This window comes from Myotis nattereri (genome assembly GCF_964212035.1).
Source record: "Myotis nattereri genome assembly, chromosome: X".
Taxonomy (NCBI): Eukaryota; Metazoa; Chordata; class Mammalia; order Chiroptera; family Vespertilionidae; genus Myotis; species Myotis nattereri.
The window spans coordinates 11430566-11456218 of record NC_138078.1 but is presented as its reverse complement, the minus strand read 5'-3'; the positions used below and the strand labels follow the sequence as shown (position 1 = coordinate 11456218).

Below are 25653 nucleotides of genomic sequence, written 5' to 3'. Positions count from 1 at the left end.
TTTTTTCCATGATTTTTTTAGAGAGTGGGAGAGATGGGAGAGCAAGAGAGACAGAGAGAGAGAGAGAGAGAGCGAGAGAGAGAGAGAGAGAGAGAGAGCATCAATGTGAGAGAGACATATCAATTGGTTGCCTCCCACATGTGCCCCAACTGGGGCCAGGAAAAAACCTGCAACTCACATACATACCCTTGACCGAGAATTTAATCTTCAACCCTTCGGTAGCACAGGTTGGCACTCTATCCACTGAAAATACCAGCCAGGGCACACATGTCCCTCCTTATACAATAATGAGGTAATATTAACTGTCCAGTTTTTAAAACTTAATATATTATGGATCCCCTTTCTGTCAGATAGCTGCATGGTCATCCATTGTAGAGATAAATCACCATTTATTTAACCAATTCCCATCTGACTACTATTTAGATTGCTTCCACATTTTTTTTTTGATGGCCTATACAGGGACCCACATTTTTATTATTAAAAACATTCTTGTATATGCATCATGGTACCTTCCCTGATTGTTTCCTTAGGCTGAATTTTTAAGAGGGGAATTTCCAGGTTAAAGGTTGACTTAATTCTGGTTGTTTTGTTTTTAATGAAAATAACCCAAGTATATGGTAAAAAACATTCCAACATAACAAAACTAAAAATTTCACAATCCCACATTTAGCTTTACTTCCCAGTGGAAATCCCCATAAAAGCTTTCTATATACTCTCCTAGAAATGTAGAATATTTTTAACATGGTAAAATATACATAATGTAATATTATTTTATCCAATTTACTTGCATGATTCAGTGGTATTAAATATATCCACATTGTTGTACAACCATATCACCATACAACTCCAGAACTTTTTCATCTTCCCAAATTGAAACTCTTATCCATTAAACATGAACTCTCCATGCCCCTCACAACCACCATTTTACTTTCTGCCTCTATGAATTCTATTACTCTAGATACCTAATATAAGTAGAGTCATAAAATAATTTTCCTTTGTGTCTGGCTTATTTCACTTAGCATAATGCTTTCAAGGTTCATCCATGTTGTAGCATGTGTCAGAATTTCCTTGCTATTTAAGGCTGAATAATATCCATTGTATGCATATATCAGAATTTGTTTATCTATTTCTCTATTTATAGACAGTTAGGTTATTTCTACTTTTTTGCTGCTATGAATATGCTACAATGAACATCAACATACTGATACCTGTTTGAGTTCAGCTTTTAATTCTTTTGGGTATATCCCAGAAGTAGGATTGCTGGATAACATGGTAATTCTATTTTTAATTTTTTGAGGAACCACCATACTATTTTTTACAGTGACTGCCATCATTTTATAATCCACCAGCGCTGCATAAGGGTTCTAGTTTATCCACATCCTTGGCAACACTTGTCATTTTCTGTGTTGCTTTTTAAAAAAAAATAATAGCCATCTTAATGGCTGTTAAGTGGTATCTCATTGCAGTTCGAATTGATGTTAATGTGTGTTCATGTTGCCTATCACTAAGAGAAAAGGATATTATTTTTCTCCATCTTTGAATGATGAGTTGAAGACAAGGTATTTGGGATACTCATTAGCTAGCAGACCAACTATACAACCCCACCCGATTGCAAATTGCTTAAAGGAAGGACTATGTTACCCTGTTCCCCCAGCCCCTAAAGAGAAGATGAGTGGAAGCCAAGAGGTTTAATGGTGACCAGGACTGCTGCTTCTCACATTGCCCTACCAAAAGTTTTGTGAAGAGTAGATTCAAAACAACTCTTGAGAAAAGATTATTTTCTCTTTTGTGCTATTGTTAATTCTAAGTGATAATTCTTGATTCATTTTACATAGTGAATAAAGTCAGTTTTATGATTGATTTTCTCTCCTCACCTGCTGCTCTAGAATTTCTTAGGGGCAGGAAATAAAAGTCGTTCATTTTGCACATTATTTGCTGAATCGATTGAATTGATATTCTTCACTGTGGTGGACTGAAGTATTTATAAGTATTTCATAGTGGCTCTCTTTTGTTCTCATATTCGTAATTCCTAATATTTATAATCCTAAAGTTTGGTTCCTGAATTTCAAGGTTTTAAATTTTTTGTGTGGCCATTAATATGATGATGCCTATGAACCTAGCTTGCCTTTTTCTCGCTGATATTCTCACTGGTTATAAAATGGTATTCTAGACAACTGAGTTTCAGTGGGATGGATTAAGTTTAATGCTTTATGAAAACTAGCTAATTTAAAACTAGCTATCCAGCTTACTTTTTGCATGGTGGAGTGTCTTTGCTTACATTTAAAGAATGTAGATCACAGAGATCGTTCAGTCAATCAGCAACCTGTTAATGTGCTTTTGTGTGGCAATGGAGGCCATTTCAAAGGTACAAAGGGACAGCCTTACTCTCAAGTCAGGCCTTAATGTTGGGGGTCAGATCACAAATAAATGTATACCCATAGTGCTCTAGAAACAAATGAAAGCATAAGTGTAATAACCCCTACTTATATTTCTAGTAGAGATTTCTCTTTCTAAACCTGGGCTATAAAATGAACAATTCACACATTTAGAAGTATTCTGGAATTACCTTGAAAACCACTTCTTTATCAAAAGTTCATTGTATCCCTGGCCAGGTGGTTCAGTTGGTTGGAGTGTTGTCACACACACACACACACACACACACACACACACACACACACACACACACACAAATGTCGCAGGTTTGTTTCCTGGTCAGGGCACATACCTAGGTTGTGGGTTCAATCCCCAGTCAGGGTGTGTACGGGAGGCAGCCAATTGATGTTTCTCTTTCACATTTCTCTCTCACTATCTCTCTAAACATATCCTTGGGTGATGATTTTTTTTAAAAGGCCATTGTTAAGCCATTTCATGGATGGCCTGTGACTCAGGAGCACACCTCAATTAAATTTATTCTTAAACCATTTGGAATAGAATAGGCAATGTTTAGAAAACTGGAGGCAGATATTTGGAGTCTCTGTCATTTAGAAGCTGTATTCTGGTTTTGCTCATTTAAGATGAGGGAGTTAGAAGTGGTAAAGGTAGATTTACTGCCTCATTTTCTTTTTTAACTTGCTAAGCATTTTCATCCACCACTGATTTTAATATGCTTTGCTTCATTTGTTTTGGTAGCATCTGCCCAGTCTGTTCTTTTTATTTTGACTTCTTAGTTGGGTTCTCATTTTCTCTCTCTACTAGAAGCAGCTTTTCTGAAACTTCTTGGGTACCTTTTCTAGGCTATTAAGAAAGTTGATAATAAGAGCAATAATGATGCAAAGTGTCAAGATTTTAGATCCTAGAGTAACTAAAATTTGTCCTCTTGGTACAGTGCTTAGTACTATCTAGATACTGCATTGGGAGAGCTGGATGCATTTATGCCTTATATGTCTAATATTAAATTTAGTTTCTTTTGCTTGAAACCCCAGGATCCCATCCACATTCAGGCCTTGTTAGTAGCAGATAAAGTAAGACTCATTCATAATTTAGAATCCTATTTTTTCAAGTGATGGGAATAGAAATACTGTCTTTGTTGTGTTTATTCAGAAGAGGCTGGAACATTAAGAATCTGGTAACTCTATGCCCACCATGTAAGTAATCTGCCTAAGCAGTACATGTCACATTGTCTATTTACAATATAGAGGTGAGCAGAATGTATTTGATGGGTGAGTTTTCTCTGCTTTCTAGTTGAAGGTTATGGGATCTCTGACGTTTTGGTGTAATTCTTTATTTGTTGCCCACTGAGAGTCTTTACTCATAGGTTATTAGACAGGAGAGGGGAAAATTGGTCCAGATAAGACATAATAAGGGGGTCTTGAGAAAGTTAATGAGAGGCCAAAAAGATACACTGGGTAAGGGAAAGAATAACTGGTTCCAAGTGCTAAAAATGGTTTTATATGGCCACAGAGCCATACTTGTGAGTGTAGCCCAACCATGACCTTAGTCTAGAAACCGTATGAAATGAAGATTCTAATGTAGGTTGATTGTCTTATCATGAAAATGAATGCCTAGAAAGAGGTTGGGGCATCCTAAGAGGTGATGACAAAAGGCAGTGAATGGAGATGAGCAAGAAACTAGAAATCAGGAGCTTCAGAGAAACGATGGTCATTGAGGCAAAGAGAGAAGGCTAAGCAGAATTCAGGAGGAAATGAAGAATTATATGGGGTTTGATGGTTGACTGTCCTCTGATCCCACTGATGGTTGACAAAAGGGAAGCCCCCTTTAACTTGAGGCATGTTGATCAGGTTGGGCATAAGAGAGAAGTAGCCAATATTGAAAATCTTCCTTGTCCTGTGGTGGGAAGGATTTGGAAATGTTTCACTGGAGTCCCTGTAGAATTGTATGGATAACCATCTGAAACCAATCTGTCAGAAATATATTAAGTATAATAACTTGGGAGTAGGGAATAGGTTATAAACTCCAGAAGTACTATTTCTGGTCTTTGTCTTCCTTTGTCACCATCTTCCACGAAGCTGTATTGTTCCCTGTGCAGAGCCTATAGCGAGTCTTTGTAGAAGGCACAAAGAGGAATTGCTGCTCTCTGCAATTCACAAGTGGAGAGCATTGAAATGAACATTCACCATTGTAACTGAAAAGAACAAGGAATTTCTCAAGACCAGAAAATGCATCAACTATTTTAGTGTGCACATTGTCTATCACCCCCCATAAAAAAAGAAAATATACCTTTTAAAAATGATATAACCACAAAAACTGTCATTTAATAAAAGCACATGGTTAAAATAGGTGATTTCATGTTTTTATATTTTTGAACAAGGGTTTTCTTTGTTTCTGTTTTGTGTGGTTTTGTATCTTTGTGTATGTTACAGAGAAAGGAGAAGAGAATGGGGAACTATTTTAGTCCAGGAAAATAAGAGCACGCAATATGAGTAATGAAAGACATATCTATCATTGTTATATGGTAAGGATCTAATTTGCCTAAAGCTCATCGGGCATCCTAAAGAGAATTTACAGCCTTAAGAGAACCTTTTTCCTCCTGAGACTTGCTACCAAACTGAAATTATAATGAATGAATTATAACTTCATTGAAGTGAACTTTTTCCCAGCGCACAAAAAATTATTCGATAAAATGATTCCTTTTAAAAGTTCATTTATTCAGTTCATCCACACCCCAAATTTGAATCCCATTTAAAAAAGTCAGGCTTGATTTTTGAAAGGCAGCAAAATCAAAGTATGTTCACGTTAAATGCAGACGGTTGTCAAATAGCTGAGAAAGGAAAGCAACTGTGATAATCTGTGTGATTTTAAGATTATGATATATTTGCATAGTTCCAAGAGCAGGGGGAAAAAGAAAACCTCAAAATTTGGGGGGCCTGGTTTGTATCATGTTTGTTTTTTTATCCCATTTGAGAAACTGTAATAATCACTTTGGTTTGTGTTTAAAATGAGTTTTCACTTGTGAGGAACTGGAGAACTGCTGGAAAACTGAGAACAATTAAGCTGTGGATCCTATGCCAATACTTCTTCAAATACTGGGAAATGGAGGGTTCTATAAGTATTGTCTTTGATCATACATGAAAAATGGTTACAAAATAAACAACTATTTTTCAGTCCCTTTCACACATATGAATAAGAATTCATGGGTTGAATTAAAAGAGCAGGAATATATATTTCTTGACTGAAAAAACATTTGATAAAATATATGAATACTTGATTTGGGAAAACATTAATTGGAAATGATTTTATATCATCTACTTAGTCACTGAGGATGTGAGCTGATGAATAAATGAAGGGTGATGATAAATGGCAGGCATTGCTCTATATGGGTGGTGTCTTGTGAGTTATTGTCATGACTCATTTTACATCCGATGTTCTTAGCATCCTGCTAATGACTTGGAAAAGGAAATGTAATGACACAGTAATGAAAGCTGCATGTACTTGGAGTGGTGAACACACAATACTATATACAGATGATGTGTTATAAAACTATACCCCTGAAACCTATATAATTTTATTAACCAATGTCACCCCAATAAATCCAATAAAAACTCATAAAAAAAGAGCTGCATGTGATTTCTAGTTAGGAGGTGTTGCCAATCAAGTCAGCCTTATGAAAAGACATCAGTAATGTGGAGAGATTGGTCATCCTTTCCAGTTATGTTGTGTATGTTATTTTCTTAAAACTTTATTTTTTCTGATTATAAAAGTAATGGCAGGTTTCTAGAAACACGGAAAGTAGGAAAATATAAAAGAAATAAAAGGCACTGTAATTTAATCACCCTGGAGCAAACACTGTTGACTTAAAAAAAATTTTATTGATTGATGAGAGAGAGAGGGAGAGAAAGAGAGAGAGGAGAGAGACCATTGATTTGTTGTTTCACTTAGTTATGCATTCATTGGTTGATTCTTATATGTACCCTGACCAGGGATGAAATCCATAACTTTGGCGTATTGGGATGATGCTCTAAACAACCGAGCAACCCAACCAGGGCTCTGTTGACTTTTTTGTATTTGCTTTCAGTCCTTTTGCCATATATTTTTAGCTGGATGAGATCATACCACACACATAATTTTTTTCACATACTAATTTTGTATCTTTTCCACTTAGCATTATATAAAATTGCCATGTCAATACAAACTTTTAGTAAACATCTTAAAAAGCTGCAGAATGTTAAGTTTTAAGGCTTGAGATACCTAGAGGTTCGGGGAAAACTGGAATTTGGTGGTTGTATTGACTCCGTCAACATTATGTTCAGATCTTCCATATTATAGCTGAGAACACAACACTTTCTTGAAAACAGAAAAAAAAATGTAGGAAAGTGGTTTGGCTCATGGGCTGAGTAGTGGTAGGCATTCCACAAAGGTTTGTTGAATTCAGTGCACTACCTATGGGATCTGAACAGAATTCCAGTTGTCCCGTCCTTGCTGATGTTGAAAGAAACCTTTAAGAGCAGCCTTTGGCAGGAAGCCTGGCTGCTTCCAGGTAGAGGACTGTGAATTCAGCTTTTCACGTCCAAGTGTCTGTCAGTTATTTCCACCAGTGCCTTTAGAAATCTCTACCACATGAGTTTAAGGTCTTATTTGGCTCCTGGTTCTTAACTGCTTTGGGAGGAGTATCTGTTTGACCTTAGCAATTTAGGATTTCTTCATCCATTATTGAGTGGATGCCAAGCTTTATAAAGGATGGTGTGGGGTGATTTTCTATGGTGGTGTGTTTGCTCCTGAGTATCAAAATTCTCAATAAAAGGCTTTCTGTTCTCTGACAACAGGCCATTTTCCCCTGACACACGCCTTGCTGTTTTTCCATCGTTAACAGTGATAACAGTTTGGATGCGGCCAGAAGCAGTTGACATGGGCTCGTACTTAAGGGGCTTCTGGAACAGTCTTCTAGCCACTCACTCTAGGGTGCCACCTTAACCGAAACTTTATTGACCTGAAAGCTCTGTGGGTTGTCTGCTCTGGCCCTCTTCATTTCTCCTGTTTTCTTTGTTCTGTCTGCTTTTCCTCCCAGGCAATGACTATATTGTGATGGCTCTTGCTTTTGTTCTTTATTCATTTTTCAGAATTATCACTTTCCTTTGAGCTCGTCTCTGCTGTGTGACTGTCTTAGAAAAGTCGCTTCACACTCTGCAGTCCCCAAGCAAAAGGAATGGGGCAGTTAAACCTGCTGTTTTAAAAAGCTGTTGTAATCAAAACAGTCATTCTTTGTAACTAGATTTATAAAGAGGCATTATGATGATTGATTTTTTTTATTCGGTAAAATTCAATAATATTAATAATGGCTAAGCACTTTGTATATATTTTCCCATTAAATCCTCCTAGAAAATCTATGAGGTACATATTATTATCTCCATTTCAGACAATGAAACTGAGGTATAGAGAGGTTAAATAACTTGTCCAAGATCAAATAGCTGGTAAAATCTGTGTGTCTTAGAGAGGATTCCTACTTAATACTAATTCACTCTTACTGCTAAATGATATCACAAAAGGGGAGATAAGGTTATTTCATTGTTATATCCCTAGTACCAAGAAAATGCATTGCACACAGTACTAAACATTTTTGATGAATATTGAATTTATTGTGGCTGGAGTAAATTATGAATATTAGTAATATTAATATAGGGCTCACCCCCCTGCAGTTTTGCTTTCTGTTTTTTTAATTACCTGTGGTCAGATGCAGTCTGAAAATATCTACATCCTTCACCTCACTTCATCTCATCACAAAGGCATTGTATCATCTCACATCATCACAAGAAGAAGAGTAAAAACACTATAATAAGGTATTTTGAGAGAGAGAGACCATTCACGTAACTTTTATTACAGTATATTCTTATAATTATTCTATTTTATTATTAGTTATTGTTGTTAATCTCTTTCTATGCCTAATTTATAAATAAAATTTTATCATAGATATGTATGTGTAGGAAAAACATAGTATATGTAGGATTTGGTACTGTTTGCATTTCCGGCATCCACTGAGGGTCTTGGAATATATCCACTATTTAAATTGGGGTGGGGGGACTACAGTTCCTCCGATATTCAAGGCACATTGAAGACTACAAAGATAACCAAGACACAACCCTTGCCCCCCAGCACTTGCATACCAGTTAATTAAGCAGACACATATATGAGTAACCATAAATAGAAGGAACAGGGTAGTGAGTGCTGTTCTAGAGATTCAAAGTAAGGTCAGTAGGATAATGGATGACGTGAGAGAGAGTTCCAGCAGTTGGCATCTAGGATATTTTCATGGAAGGCACACAGTTTGGGTTCATCCCTCATGGTTGAATATGTCTTGGTAACTGGCAACTGGAGTGCCCCTGAGCTTAGTTTGATCTGTTTGAGGAGCTTCATTTTTAAAGCATTTGGGGGTCACCTTTCTAAGTATTCCATTCTACATCTAGAGGATGTAACCAATGTGGACCTGACCTCCAGGTATATTTAGGAAATTCCTGTTTTGATTAAGTATGTGATGTGAAGTCTTTCTTTCTAACAAAAATAAAATATAAAGATAATATTATTGAGTCTTTAATTTTCTATGCAGTTTTCTCTTCCCTTCTGTATAATTGGGGAGCCCAGGTGATTAACAAAAGGAATAAGTGATATTGTTTGAGAATCTTTGGAGCAGGTGATGAAAGTAAAGAATGAGTCCTACAGGGTTAAAGCCAGAGCTATTTAGCATGAGCCAGATTTAGAGATTGTCTTTATGGAGGCACTAGATTATCTTTCATAGAGGTGAAAGGAGTGTTTTATATAAGACTGAGGTGAGTTTCTGGACAAAGTTGGGTTTGTTCTCTAACTCCCCTTATTAGACACTGTCTGTACCCCTGATTGTTTTGTGGTTGAATAGTAAGTATCAGGATATCAGATCCTCAAGAGCCAATTCTTGTCATTCTAGTTAACATTCCTATGTAGAGGCTTATAGGGAAAGAGAAGTGTGTATACCCCTAAGTCTTTTTTTAAATTGTGGTAAAATATACATAGCATAAAATTTACCATTGTAATTATTTTTAAGCGTATAGCACATTCACATTGTTGTGCAACCATCACTACCATCCATCTCCAGACTCCTTTTATCTTGCAAAACTAAATATGTGCCCAACAAATCCCCATTCCCCCAGCCCCAGCACCTGGCAACCACCATTCCACTTTCTGCCTCTATGAATCTGACTACTCTAGATAACTCCCATAAATGGAATAATATAGTATTTGTCCTTTTGTGACTGGCACACTTCACTTAGCATTGTATCCTCAAGGTTAATCCATGTGATACCTTGTGTCAGAATTTTCTTTTTCTTTCTTTTTTTTTTAAATATATTTTATTGATTTTTTACAGAGAGGAAGGGAGAGGCATAGAGAGTTAGAAACATCGATGAGAGAGAAACATCAATCAGCTGCCTCCTGCACATCCCCCACTGGGGATATGCCCGCAACCCAGGTACATGCCCTTGACCGGAATCGAACCCGGGACCCTTCAGTCCGCAGGCCGACGCTCTATCCACTGAGCCAAACCGGTTTCGGCAAAATTTTCTTTTTCTTAAAGGCTGAATAATATTTCATTGTATGCCCTAGCCTTTTAAGTAGCAGTTTTACTTGAAAACAAAACAGCAAAACATGGCTCCAAATATTAGCTCTTTTCTGATTAAACTATTTCATTTCTCCTTTTTACTCTGAAGGACAGAAAAGCTTCTCTGGAAATTTCTTTTGGGGAAGAAATTTCCCATTTTTGTTTCTAGGCTAAGATATTTTTGGAGACATATTTGACTAAAGTATTTACTTTAAATTTGTCAGATTAGAAAGATGCTTTTTCATATGTCAGGAGTTTCTTATGTGTCTCTGTTTTTTAAAAAAATATTTTTGTTTTCGAATAGTAGATTGGTGTTTTAACAGTAAGCTAACTGTTCAAAACTACCACAGGCCTACTATTTTTTCACTGAATGCCATAACAGCAGTACCAGAGCACTGATAAACACAGTACTATGATCCTTCACATGCAGATTGATTCTCTACAGTGCTTCCCTGAGCCCCTGCATCTGGCTCATTTGCCTTTCTGGTCAGGGTCTGAACTTAATGTTCTTCTTTGCACATCATTGGCTTTCAATCCATATGTAGAATGCATATGTACACTCAAGAACCTAACAGAGTTTGGGGTATTTTCCATCCATAGTAAAACCAATTCACAATTGCCAATTTATCCCTGGAGTGACTGTGAAGTATGGATAGGTCCACAGTCTAAATATATTTCTTAGTTTCACTGCCTCAGCTGGATTATTTTGTCAACCTCTTAATTATCTTCTTGATTTTTGTATATCTTTTCTTCTTTTCTCCTCCCAGTGCCACCAGCTCATTGGTCTTAATGTCACAAATTTGATCATGCTACACCTCTACTTATTACCAGTTGTCTTTAAGTTAAAGCACAAACTATAACATTAGCCCCAGCTTACCCTGCTGGCCATCTGGCCCAAGCCAGTCTCTCTCCCTTCACCCCAGACTATGATCCCCACCACCACCCCATTCTGTGCTGAAAAACCCCCATTCCTTGCACAAATTCTCACCTTTGCTCCTGCTTTTGTTTAGCTAGGATACCCTTTCCACCATTCTCTATCTGGCCAATTCCTACCCATCTTTCAGAATTTAAGTCAAGTCTCGTCATTGCTATAAGGCTTATTTTCCATGTAGAATTGTTAATGGCTCCTTTTTTCCTCTTCTGTACACATCTTGAGTATAGTGTTTTCCCCTTTGCACTACATTGCTCTGTTAATCGGTCTAACTCTGCTGCTAAATGTTGAACTCATTAAAGATCCAGAATTCTGCCCATCTAATCTTTGTATGCCCAGCCTCCAGCATAGATCATGGCTCATGATAGTTCCAGAAAATAATGCTGGAAGAAGGAAGGAAGGAAGGAAGGAAGGAAGGAAGGAAGGAAGGAAGGAAGGAGGGAGGGAGGGAGGGAGGGAGGGAGGGAGGGAGGGAGGGAGGGAAAGGCAGGAAAGAGGGAAGGAAGGAGAGAGGCTCTGAGACCTTCACTTTAAATATAGTTTTATTGATTTCAGAGAGGAAGGGAGAGGGAGAGAGATAAACATCAGTGATGAGAGAGAATCATTGATCAGCTGCCTCCTGCACACTTCCTACTGGGGATTGAACCCAAAACCCAGGCATGTACCCTGACTGGGAATCAAATCACAACCTCCTGGTTCATAGGTTGATGCTCAACCACTGAGCCACAGCAGCTGGGCTGAAACCTTCACTTTAGAGGTATTCAGGAAAACTTATAAACTGAGACGACATGGCTTTGCCCTCCAGTATCTCATACACACAAAAATGTCAGTCAGTGTGGACTGCATGTCAGTAGAAAACTTTACTGAAAGCTGCTTCATTTAGCCAGCTGGACTTTAGTTAAACTTTAAAGATGAGATGAGATTCAAATATACTGGGAGAGGACATACCATCCCAGGCAAGGGGAATAGCCTAGCCCGTGGCCGGCAACCTGCGGCTCGCGAGCCACATGCGGCTCTTTGACCCCTTGAGTGTGGCTCTTCTAAGCCTTAGGAGTACCCTAATTAAGTTAATAACAATGTACCTACCTATATAGTTTAAGTTTAAAAAATTTGGCTCTCAAAAGAAATTTCAATCGTTGTACTGTTGATATTTGGCTCTGTTGACTAATGAGTTTGACGACCACTGGCCTAGACTATGTTGTGATTAAGTCAAAATATTTAGCTCTAGAAAGGGTCTTTGTATGTTAATTGAATTCATACAACTACTTTATAGGACAAGTAGGACTTGGTCCACACATGTACGGCAAGTCTTATGTTAAAGCACTGAATGAACAAAACTCAAACTAGCCCATGATATTTACTCTTGCCATACCACCCTTCTCTCTCTTTCCCCACTCTTCTTAAATTCTCCAAATGCTCAAAAAAGAAGATGTTGTTAATCAAAAGGTAAAACTAATCTTCTTGTGAAGGAAGGTTTAAGGTTTCCTTTGATCTGTCACAACAGCGGAGAATAGTCTTTTAAAGCATGATGGAAAATTGTATTTTGCAAAAGTGGTATACAAAATGGAAATTTACTTTGGCTTGTTCATCCTGTCAATAAGATGATCCTAAAACAAAATAGTATGCAGGCTTCTTTCTCAGGATAGTGTGGGTAAAATATAAAGAGTATTTTCATATTTTGTCGGACATTTCAAGAGCTGCCTTCTATGATTTTAATTTACATTCTCTACCTCATTGAGTACTTAGGCAGGTTTTGATTTGGAATTCAGCACTGTGTTTTCCAGTATGAGTGGAAGCCCCTACTAAACCTTCAGAAAGTTATTTTGCATTGACAAAGAGAAAAGTCTCCCTTCCTGTGAATATGCTGTATAGTTTTTAAATTTTTTAGGGCCTGGTTTCTAAAAGTATTCAAAATGCTAACAAATGGCCCTGGATGGGTTTCTAAGTGGTTAGAGCATTGGCCCTCAGACTGAAGGGTAGCGGGTTCAATTCCAGACAGGGGCACATACCTCGGTGAAGGCTCGATCCCTAGCCGTAGACAGGGCGCACTGGGAGGCAATCAATCTCTCTCTCTCTCTCTCTCTCTCTCTCTCTCTCTCTCTCTCTCTCCCCTCCCTTCCACTCTCTCTAAAAATTAACGGAAAAAATATCCTTGGGTGAGGATTAACAACAACAACAACAAAATGCTAGCAAATGAACCAAATCCTGGCAGAAGTTAAAATGCATAATAAAAAAATAGAATTTGGCTCAGATTCTCATATACATTTTTCTTCTGGTACACACAAGTATATACATGTGTCTCCAAGTGTGTGTGTAGTATACAAATATGAAACAGACTTCATATATACATATTTAGTAGCATGACAGATACTGAAGTTTTTTTTTGGACATATTGAAAGAGTAAACCCTGGAAGACCTAATGGAAGCATCTAAGATGGGACTAGTGCTTTGTATTCAGAGAAAGCCTGTTATTATTAGTCTTAAGAGCACAGGAGAAAGATACCAGCCATTGAGAGATATGGCAAGTTGCAGCAATTATAAATTGGAAGTAAATCCTCGAATTTCTTGGGTGCTTTGGCAATTTACATGAGTAGCCATAAGGAAGCAGTACCATAGTCCATCCTTATCTGTGGTTTCAGTTACCTGTTGTCACCCATAGTCTAAAAATATCTATGTCATTCACCTCACTTTATCTCATTACATTAGCATTGTATCAGCTCACGTCATCACAAGAAGAAGGGTGAGAACAATAATATAAGGTATTTTCAGAGAGAGCACATTCACATAAATTTTATTACAGTATATTGATATAATTATTTTGTTTTATTATTAGTTATTGTTAATTTCCTAGTGTATAAATTAAACTTTATCATAGGTATATATGTTTAGGAAAAAAGCATAGTATGAATAGGGTTCAGTACTACCTGGTTTCAGAGGATCTTAGAATATATCCCCGGTGGATAAGGAAATATAAGCACTGTATATATTCTCAGTGTTTGAAGTAGCTATACTAAGGGGTGATGGTGGAGAATGATTAAAACTTGAGTCTTATGGGAGATCAAATAAAGCAACTTGAGTCAGGGAATAGGATCTCTTGTGTACAAAACTGTTGAAATAGTCCCTGTGATAGTAACAGGGCTCTAGGCAGGAGTCGAAGAGGAAGGGATGGAAATCTGAAAGCAGGGCCTTGGTGGTGAGTTTAATATGGGAAGTTGCAGTAAGAGTGTAATCAAGGGTTAGCTCCAAGTCATGAGTCTAGGAGACAGGATGAGCCAAGAGAATTTAGGAAGTAGAGGCAGTGTTGTTCATCCAACTATTCCATAGACTACTCATTCTTGTGAACTGTTCATAGGTATCACAAGAAATAGGAATTATGGTCAGATAAGTTTGGAGAACACTGAGATAATGTTAGAGATAAAGTTAAACAGTAACTACAGGACTTCTCATAGCCTTTAATATGCTATTGTGTAATGATTATATCAAGTATTCCATGTTTCCCAAATTTACCAGATTGTAGGGATAGGTGGTTTGGTGGTTGGTTGGTTGGTTGGTGGGAACACACTTTAGAAAATGATTTCAGAACAAGAAAATGGGGTGTGTGTGTGTGTGTGTGTGTGTGTGTGTACACACCTGGATGATAATGAAACCCCCAAGTGAGGGGTGTGTGCCTGGGAACAAAGGAATAAGTTAGGGGAAGCAGAGGTCTAGAAAGACATCTCGGACAATGTGTTATCACCAGAGACCAGGCTGGAAAGAGCTGATACATGACAGTAACAGACAGTGGGGTTCCAAGATGGCCTCCTGGTCTGGTTTGTCAAGGAAGACATCTCCCCTCATTTACCTGTTGTGTTGTGTAGGATGTCAAAGGGTAAGTGGATGGCATCCACATACTTCCTACTGTAGTCAACAAACACTTACTAACCCTTGACTGTGGAAATAAGAGAATAATTAACATCTAGAACCTGCTCTCATGGAGGGCATTAGTTCTGAAGAAAAGGGGGGAGAGTGTAATACAATTAACAAATGCTTCTAAAGCAGCTGTGAATCTGATGAGATCTTTATGATTGGGCAAAAAGGCTTAATGTAACTTGAATTATCACTAACTTTTTAAGACAACCAGGAAAATAAACATTGCATGAATAACTGAAAGTCTTAAGCACAAGTCTATAATCAGAAGGTGACTTAAATTTTTTTTCTTATACTCAAGTTTAAATGTAGACTGTGGAGCCTAACCTGTTGGAGATGTTGGAATTGACATAGTGGTATATAAGGTATTTTAAAGGTAACCTCTGTCCCTAGAATGGAACGACAAATACATTTTTTTCTTTTACTGTACCTTGCATTTTGTTTTTAGAATTTTGAGTTGTGTTTTACTCTGGCATATCTTGTGTTGTTATCAAATAGTTTAAGCTAGACCAACCAAAGGCAAGTGAGTTGACAATTGCTATGTAAATTTCTTAGGGAAGAAAAGTCTTCCATTAGAGTGCACAGGCACTCCATTGTAAAGAGGCTCCTTTGTGCTAGTTCTCACTGGCTGTTCCATGAGCAGGCTCACTATGTTTCTGCTCTGCTCCTATGACTCCCTACTTAGCACCAGAAAACTTTTCCTAATACCATCAGTCATAGGTGTTCATGTAAGGAGTGTGTAACAATAAATATAAAAGGTTTATAGTGGGTTTTAATAGCAATTTGTGTATCTTTTTGAGATATGGTAAAAAATAAAAGCTGAAAAGTTGAGGGTATGGTCATATATAAATACTGTTTTGCCCCTCCTCCCATCACTGTGTTCTGTAGCCTATACCTCTCCATATCCTCTATATGACCAGGATTTGGGATAACCATGCTGAATGGTTGGGCACCCTTTCCGGTGATGTTCAAGATCCTCCTGCCTTTTCCTCCGCTTCCCTGCTTCATATGGGGAAAAAAAAACACTTAATAAATCTGCACAGAATAGAAAGGAAAGATGTACCATCAGATCCTAGTCTAGAAAAGGGAATGCCTTCAAAAAGCTATTTTTATCTCATATTTTACCAGTGGTTTGAAAAGTCAACTCTTGTGTTTGGCTTTGTATGAGCACTTGAGTAATGTCTACATAGAGTTTCTCAGATCACTCTCTTCTAGAATAGCTGTCTGAAAGCCTGGTCTGCCAAGAGAGAGCCTCACCAATGCAGGGAGCTCTCGCCTCCCCCCACCCCCACCCCCCACTGCACAGCAAACCTGGTTGTCTCTGTGATTCAAGCATTGTGTGTAGTATTCTTGGAGAGGAGACTTTCAGAAATAGGACTTAAACTTCCTTCTACTTAGCATTGCCCTATAATTAGAAACTTTTTTTACACTTAAAGGAGTTTGCATCTGAATTAGAATAAAGTCAAAGGAGTGATTTTATACTTGATATGAGCAGGATCTTGGCTCAGGCTTCAGCAATCACAAAGAGAAAGACATATTAGTCATTAGGGAACTGGATTCCACTGGACACGAATCCAGTGCTTGTCTTTCCTACAAGCATTAGCTTCTTCATTTTGGCATAGAAAAAAAAATACTTGCTACAATAACTGAAATCATATGAGGTTTATCTGTCCTGATGCTGTATTACCAGATCTTTCAGAGCTAGGAGTGTATATATATGATGCTCCTACTACACACACACACACACACACACACACACACACACACACAAACCCACAAATTTTATTGAGTACTTTTGTCAAGAGACCTAAAACAGGAGAGCTACTTCTGGTATTAAATATTCAAAGGAATTAATTTTTTGAATAATTGATTTTTAAAAACCAGGTTTTAAATGGAGATTAGGATGTGGTAGGAGAGACACAAGTTGACAGCAGCCTGGAGATCACTGTGTATTGAAGTAGATTGATAGCAGCAGTCTATTCGTAGAGCTTTCAGCCTCATACTTCCACTCCCAGACCAAACAGTGGCTTCTGAGTTGGGGGACAGGCAGACCAGAGTAACATGGATGTGGGTACTAGGAAGTCTTTAGCCACAGCACAGAAGAGAAGAGCAGAGCCTGAGAATCTGTTTCTTTAGATGCCATATGGTACAATGGACCTGTTTGCAGATCTCTTAAAAGGTGAAAGAGCTCTATCCTAGCAGTATTCACATAGTCCCTAACTGCAGGGCCAGTGCTTGTCCTGGATAAGCCATTTTCCTTAGAGCACCCAGCAGGCAAACTCTCGAAACTCTGCAGAGGAAGCCAAAAGTAGAGATCCTGAATCCTCGTCCACAGCCACTGCAAGCCCCACATCCTCCTTTGCTGCCTGCAAGATGGATGAGAGATGTGTGGATATGATTCCCCACTTTTTCTGTTCACTTTGGCCTGCATCATAGCTGACCTTCAATTATACATGACCTATGTGCATACTGAAACTAGACATTGCTTTCATAATGCATGCCCTTTAAAAGTTGGGGTCCTGTTTATTTCATTTCAATTGACAAAAGATGTTTCCAGAGGTAGGGGAAGCTAGAAGCCTGGTGGGAAAGCAGTACTTCAATACCCCTTGTCTTTGTTCTTGTATTTAGCAGAAGAGCAGGTGATAGAGGTTCTTGAGTGGGGTATTTGGAAAAGTGTCGGGTGTTAGGGTGAACTCAAGGACGGTAGATCAGGGCAGTAGTTAGTGTCCTGTAGTGTGTGTGAAAATCTTCTACAATGAAGGCCAATAAAAGGAAACAGTGAAGGAACAGCAGGGTGTGACTTTCCCTGAAGGTTAGCACAGTCATGACCTTTGAGGTAGTTTGAGCCAGAAAGGCTAGATACGGCCTTACATTTTTGGTTCAAAACCATCTTTCTGGCTGTTTGTCCGTCTGTTCCATTCATCCTTTCAGTACTCCTTTTGTGAAGGGTCTCATGGCCCACCTATGCTCTCCACTTTTCTGTCCTGTTATCAGGGTTCTCTCCAGTGAGTCTTCCGTTGATTATTCAAGAAGTTTTACTCTGTTTTAGTGGTAATTCCAGTTTGGTCCTGGGAGCGTGTCTGTACAGCATCCACCTACTCCCAATCCCCTTCTTGTCATGATGTGAGATAATACAGTGCCAGACCTACTCCTGAATCTGTGTAACCACCCCTTACTTGTAGTAAATGGCTTGGTGTCACTTGTTTTAGGAGATCCTTGTGAAGTCTTTGTATAGGGTCAATGTTTTCTGGAGCAATACTACTTCTCAGGACCAGCTGCATTGAATAACCCCCTGCCTTGGTGCCGACCAATCAATCCCTCACTTTTTAAAAAATCTCAGTGATATTGTCATATTATCTGTTCTACTAAACTCCATTATCTCCCTGAACTGACTCATTTAGTAGCAATGAGACATTCTTATGCCAGTTATGAATAGAGAAGGTAGGAAGAAGGTGGAAAGAGAGAGAAAAGAGATGAAGAAGAGTGAAAAAGATGTTTTATAATTTATGTAGGTCTGAGACTAGGCACCCAAGTTGTTAATCCAAGAAAAGGTATTTGGTTAGCATTACTGGAATCTCTCCTACATTTAGGTTGGTAGATCTCAAACTTAAGTGTGCATCAGAATCCCCTGGAGGGTGTGTTCATACAGAGATTGCTGGGCACCATCCCCAGAGTTTCTGATTGAGAAAGCCTGGGGCAGGGCCTGGGAATTGGCTTTACTAACAAGTTCCCGGGTGAAGCTGGTGTCACTGGTTTGGGAACCATACTTCTTTGGGTCTAGAGAAAAGAGAAACATCTGAATAATCCATATCTCTGGGACACCTGGAGGACCAGGCTGAGAGGGGAGGACTTGCCTTACTCTAGACCTTTAGTCATGGCACATGAAGAGACACAGAATTAAGGTCCAGCACCCTTGGGAGGTGAGTACAGTATCAGCTTCACCATCACCCCTTTCACCAGATCCACACAGAGGCCAGTGTTCTGCATTATCTGAAATAGTGAGAAAAAGGAATAGAGCAAACTTTGCTTTCTTGTGTCTTTATGCACAGAAGTAAGTGAATTTAACTGGTGCTTTCCTTGATTTGATATCTGTGGGCTTGGACGGACTGGTAAACCAGGACATTAGAGATGATGGGCAACACTTCGTCTGTTACCAAATAAGGGGAAATTATAAGAATATACAACCTTTGAAGGCTTGTCTAAAGGAAGGTATTTGCTGTAAAGCCCAAACCATTGGCTCTCTCTCTCTTTTTTTTTTTCCTGGAAGGTCAGGATTGGACATAGTGTTTTAATGATTTTCTCTCTCCCCTGTCAGTAATAACTTAAGTATTAATTATTCTGTTCTTATTGCTAATGCTTTAACAATAGTGATGCTTTATTCTGGTCCCCAAAAGAGAAAAAAAAAAAAAAACAAGGAGATTGATGTGGATGTTGTTGGAAGGTGAAAAGGAATGCGAATGACACTGAGAGCATCTATTTTTTTCTGTCAATTCCTGATATTTAAAGATAATTCTAAGATCAGTTTTTCATCAAATCTGACCTTATAGCCAAATAACATCAAGCTTTTCTCCTCTTTGATGTTTCCTTGAAATCACAAGATGTTATTAGTTTGAGTACTTAGCAGCAGTTGAGGGATGGCATAATATTTTGCATTTCATTTTTTAGTCTAATATAGAAAGCCCTGCAGCACTAAATAAAAATGTCACCGTGTAAAATGTAAAGGCTTTCTGTCACAAATGTCTTAAAAAATTCATGAGGGACTGAAGATTTGATTTATCTTATCCTCTGTCTTTGATTTATTCATATTTAATGTTAGTTTCAACACTTGAAGCATGAAGACATTTTTCAAATTAAAAACTGTGGTGAATCAGTTATATTTGAAGAAACATTCCACTGTGCTGGTTTTTGAATTATGCAGTTCATTCCTCCTCATGTGTCCAAGGTGAAGATATGTTTGGTTTTCCCAGTGGCCGGAATTCTCACTGGAGAAAGCCTTCATCGTTAGGGGGGTTGATTCACCCAGCTCCTTGGTTTTGACAGCTGTTTCCCTGGTATCAATAGCCATTTTCCTTGGGCTAGAAAGGGATGCAGTAAGGCACAGTTGCCCTGGACACTCTGACTTCTGCCTGTCCTTCCACCCACCTATCTGTTTGTCCTTAATCCCATTCTTCTTTCTTTCTCTCTCTCTCTTTTAATGATATTTTTATTGATTTCAGAGAGGAAGGGAGAGGGAGAGAGATAGAAACATCAATGGTGAGAGAGAATCACTAATTGACTGCCTCCTGCACTCCCCACACTGGGGATTGAGCCCGCAACCCAGGCATGTGCCCCGACCAGGAATCAAACCGTGACCTCCTGGTTCCTAGGTTGATGCTCAACCACTGAGCCATGCTGGCTGGGCTTCTTTCTCTATTTTTGTTCATTCCCTCTTACTACCATTCTTATTCTTCCTCTCTGTAGATACTTTTGAGCACTTCCTCTGGGCTAGATGCTGTGCCACCATAGATCTAGTCAACTTCCCATAAAACGAGGGGAAATGTACTTATTTTCTCTGCTAAATATAATAAACCTTTCAATAAGAACATCAAGAAAGAATGGGGAAAAAGATACCCAAATGCCCTCTTTACCTGATTTTCCCACTTGTTTGTCACTGAGGTTCAGACCAATACACAGAGCAGCACAAAGCTTGTGTGCTGTTTTCAGAACCAGTTGTGAGCATTTCGTCATTATGATCTTGATTTTATTCCTTTGTGTAATGGAGCGAATCATCTTGATAAATAGAATCATCTTTTTCTTTCTCAGACTATTGGAAAGAAGTTACCTCCAGCTACAGCAACTCAAGACTCATCAAAAACAGAAATGGACAGCAGGACAAAGAGTGAGTTTCCTTATTTACCAATTTTACATTTGAAAGCAGCTAAGGGTTTTTAAATAATTGAAATGCTTTTGATAAAAGCCTCACGTAATCTTAATGGCTTTTTTCAACACATCAGGAAAAATGCACATAAATGTATCTCATTGGGTCCCAACGGTAGGATGGGCACAGTTAGATTCAGAGCTCTTGGGGGTGGAGGTGTCTCCTTTAAGAAACATGGTTCTGTCCTGCCTTGTGTATCTCGCCCATGTGCAGAGTCAGGGCTTATCCATATCTACCCAGAGCATTGTAGCTAGTTCCAGAGGCAGAGAGATTTAAGAGAATGGCAACTTAAGCAATTTAGGGGTTCTCAGATGTTCAAGTCAGAGAGGTCTTATCTTTGATCATAATCACTCAGCCAACACTCCCAAACCTTGCCTTCCTGCCAGCATTCTCAGCACATCTCTGCTTGAATCCCTCTAGATACAAATGTCGCTCTTCTTCTATTGAGTGAGATATGCTCTTCCTGTGATTTCCCCCCCACGGGTTATAGTCTCTGGGTCTATATTGATATTTGCCCATTTTCTTTCTAATTCTTTATGTATTTGAGAACAATTGTCTCTCCAGAACCTTCCCAAAGGTCAGTATTCCCAATTCTAGAGTTGCCAGATAAAATACTAGTACAGGATGCCTGGTTACATTTGAATTTTAGATAAACAATGACTAATTTGGGGGTTATAAGTATGTACCATGCAATATTTGTTGTTTATCTGAAATTCAAATGTAATTGGGCATCCTGTGTTTGTATTTGCTAAATCAGGCAACTCTCCATTTCCTTAGTCACTCCTCCCATGACTGGGCATTCTGAATGTGTTCTAGTGTGTCTTTTCCCAGAAACAAGTACTTCAATTCCTTCTAGGGATTTTACTTTGTTTTGTTTTATTCAGCTTCAGATTTTCTTATGAGGATAATGTGGACAGACTACTAATCTAGTTTGGACAGCCAAAGATTGAGAAAAAATTATACACACACACACACACACACACACACACACACACATACATATATTGTGATTAATGTAAGAGCAAGTATAGATTTGTTCTTTTAGAATAATATATCAGGAACTCCTTTTGCAGTGCAAAACAGGTAGTTTTGAGAGCAAATAAGGGATACTGCCTTAGACATAAGAAAATGAATTTATGGGATCTGCTAAGCAAAATATGGTGGTTTTGATAAATAACTTCATGATGATATAGATGCAGATGCTAGAGCGTTTCCTTAATGTTTAAGGTTCAAATGAACTTACATGCCTTCCACCTGTTAATGGTACAGTCAGACTCTGGATAATAGAGTAATGCTGTAATCCAGCAGTTCTCAAATTTAAGTGTGCTCACAATCACTTGGAGATCTGGGCCCCACCCCCCACCCCCAGGTTGCTGGGCCCCACCTCTAGAATTTTTGAGTCAGTAGATCTGGCATGGGGCCTGAAAATTTGCTTTTCTAACAAATTCCCAGGTGCTACTGCTTCCTGGTCTAGGGCCCGCACTTTGAGAACCACTGTTCTAAGCTTACAAGTGTTCCTAAGGAGAAACTGGCCCTGCATTTATTCATGCAGGTTATAGGCTTATCTTGCTAAACATACTTTTAGGACCTGAAATCTTCGAGATTCTTTAAATCCTGAATTTTTTTTTCAAGAATTGACAGTTAAACCATTTCAGAAACATTGCTCTTTTTTTTATTGATTTTTTACAGAGAGGAAGGGAGAGGGATAGAGAGTTAGAAACATCTATGAGAGAGAAACATCCATCAGCTGCCTCCTGCACACCCCCTACTGGGGATGTGCCTGCAACCAAGGTACATGCCCTTAACCGGAATCAAACCTGGGACTCTTCAGTCCACAGGTCGATGCTCTAGCCACTGAGCCAAACTGGTCAGGGCCAGAAACATTGCTCTTGTTGGACAGTAGCCCATCTTTCTTTCCATTTAACTGCTCATTTTGTTGCTATGACTATTAACAAGTTTATAGATGATCAAGGTTACTAGGAAAGTTGCTTGGGTGGATAGAGGGGGAAGTAGTCAGGAAAAAGGAAAAGGGAACATGCAGCAAACCCCAAAAGCAATTGGAATGTGGTCCCCTGGGACTGGCTACATGTGACAACCAGGGACGGACCTTCACCTACCTAACTCGTGTTTGTAGAAATAATAATCTAAGAAGCAGAGAATTTTTTTGTAATGGAAAAAAAGTTTTAATAGACGTGAAAGAGAATTTCCCTGTAGATTGTTAAATGCTGTCCAGACTAAATAGGACCTTGATTGACTTATAGGTTATTTGGGGGGAAAGTTGAGCAGGAGGGACCCGAAGATTTGGCACAAAACAGGACAATCTGCAGGGCATGCTTAAGTGACTAAACCTCGGATCCCAACAACTGGCCGTAGGATAAAAAGCATGTCCTTGATACTTTATCTTTGCCCTTTGTAATGTCTGTAGGCAGGAGTCTACATCTTTTTGGAAGGATTAGATGGGAAGGGGATTAGCTGTGTTTTGGAGCAGTGCTGGCCAATAGAAATACTATGTGAACCACATAAGTGATTTTACATTTTCTAGTTACCACATTTTAAAAAATAAAAAGGAAACTGGTACACTTAATTTAAATATAATTTATTTAACTCAATATCCCAAAAGTTGTCATTTCAATATGTAACATATATAAAATTATTAAATGATAAATTTTCATTCTTTTTCATACGAGTCTTCATAATCCAGTGTGTATTTTACATGTATAGCACATCTCAACTCAGAGTAGCCACATTTTAAGTGCTCAGTAGCCACGTGTGCCTAGTGGCCACCAATTGGATGGTGTAGGTTGAGAGTTATTCTGGGACCTAAGATGGGCTTCCTGGCCCTGAATGTTAGCACAGTTTCAAATACTCAGCTCCTTTAAGCATGTGGGAGAGTCGTGGCTCTCTAGCCCATGCCTTGTTCAGTCCTACAGATAACTTTTTTGTTGTTGTTGTTAATCCTCACCTGAAGATATTTTCCATTTATTTTTTTAGAGAGAGTGAAAGGGAGGGGGGAAAAACAGAGAGAGAGAGAGAGAGAGAGAGAGAGAGAGAGAGAGAGAGAGAGAAAGAGAGAAAAACATCAATGTGAGAGAAACACATCGATTGGCTGCCTCCTGGAATTAAACCTGTGACCCTTCAGGCCAACGCTCTATCCACTGAACCAAACTGGCCAGGGCCAAATATCTCTCTCTCTTTTTTACTTAAATCTTCACTTGAGGATATTTTTCCATTGATTTTTAGAGAGTGGAAGAGAGAGAGGGAAAGACAGAGAGAAACATCAATGTGAGAGAAACACATCAATTGGTTGCCTTCTGCACATGTTCTGACCAGGGCCTGGGCCAGGCAGGATCCTGCAACCGATGTGCATGCCCTTGACCAGAATTGAACCTGGGACCCTTTGGTCCACAGGCCAATGCTCTATCCACTGAGCTAAATATCTCTTAATTATGTCCACTTGGCTCCCTGGAAGCATCATGGTGGGGGGGGGATGGATTATTAATGAAGAGGGGTTTTACGGAGGCTGGGTTGTGTGTTTTGGCCAAGAGTCAGAAAGCACACTTTCTAGGAAAAACTCTGTTATTAGTTGTGCTGTCCTGGGCACATAATTTTATTTCATTGTCTGTTTTGTTTGTGAGGTCAGAGGCTTTAACTTCTAGAGAGAACCCCCAAGATTCCTGTCAGCATCTGCATCCTCTGATTCAATTCCAAAAGTGTTACGATTCAGAGGGAAAGGTTTCTGCATTCAGAGAATTGAGCAGCCGGAGGGGAGAGACAAAAGGAAGATCTGAACAATTTGGGAGGAACATGAGATGATGTCATTGGGCATAGGTGTAAAATATTCCTGTAAGAGAGTAGTAGGTCAGGAAGGAGAATTATCACTGTCAGCGAAGCCTTGACGGATGTGTATTGGCCAACATTTTTCATCTACCCTGAACAGGAATTTCTGCAGTTTAATCTCACCCCTCACATACACTCTGGCTTTCATTTAGAGAGCAAATTCTGGGGTAATTATTCTTCCATAATGTCCATGAGGTACCCTAGTCCACTAAAAAGCCCTCTCCATTAGAAACTTCTGTTGCTTCTGGATTTTGATGCAACACCCATGTTCAGGTGGAAGGACACAGTGTGCTGACCAACAACTAGAAATGACCATGAGCTTGGGAGCAGTGCATTCTCCTTCCTTCTGGTTGGAAGACAAACATATGTCAAAAATTGCCCAGCAGTTCAGAGGAGAGAAGCTCCCTCCTACACAGCTGCCTCCTTAGCATGCTAAATACAAACTCCCATCAGGACCAAGAGTTATGATGATTCAAAAAATGTTCATGTCAATTGGTATTTTCTAAGTGAAAGTGAAACTCAGCTGATCAGGATTTATTTGAACAGCTAACATCATCTCCCCTTCCCCAATAAAGCTTTTATGATATTGAAATTCATCTGAAACACATGCTGGGGAACAGATTGTCATGATTTTCATAACAAGAGGAAAACTGTCTAAATATTCATAAGTAAAGTGCCCCAAGGTTCCTCCAGCTCACCACATCTGGAATTTCTCTCTTCCTTACTACAAGTGATGCAGATTTGTGACCTCTGTGGGCTAAAGAAAAGCTCAGAGAAAGGACTATTTAGCATCTTTCTGAACAAACAGTTCAATCTTAGACATTCAGAAGACCAGTTGAGCAGGTGCATTAGGAAAAAGAGAATCTTGGACAGGTTTTGTACAAAGGCAGATCAGGCTTCTGAATAAATGATTGAGGGGCAAAGGCTAAACCTTCCTGCCTAACCTCCCCTGCCTAACTTCATCACTGGACATCATACCACCTTTCTAATCACCTTGTTCATTGACTTGCTTCATTGAATTGTCCCCTGTGATAGTGACACATG

At 38.9% G+C, this 25653-nt stretch overlaps 1 protein-coding gene across 3 annotated transcripts in view; it reads left to right on the top strand.

Moving 5' to 3' along the window:
• SH3KBP1 (SH3 domain containing kinase binding protein 1) overlaps positions 1–25653 on the top strand; it is a 337141-nt gene that overhangs the window by 217852 nt on the left and 93636 nt on the right. For all 3 annotated transcript variants that reach the window (XM_081115410.1, XM_081115409.1, XM_081115411.1), the window contains one exon: positions 20658–20733. In XM_081115410.1, the coding sequence (XP_080971536.1) occupies positions 20658–20733 (76 nt within the window). The remainder of the gene's footprint in view (positions 1–20657; positions 20734–25653) is intronic.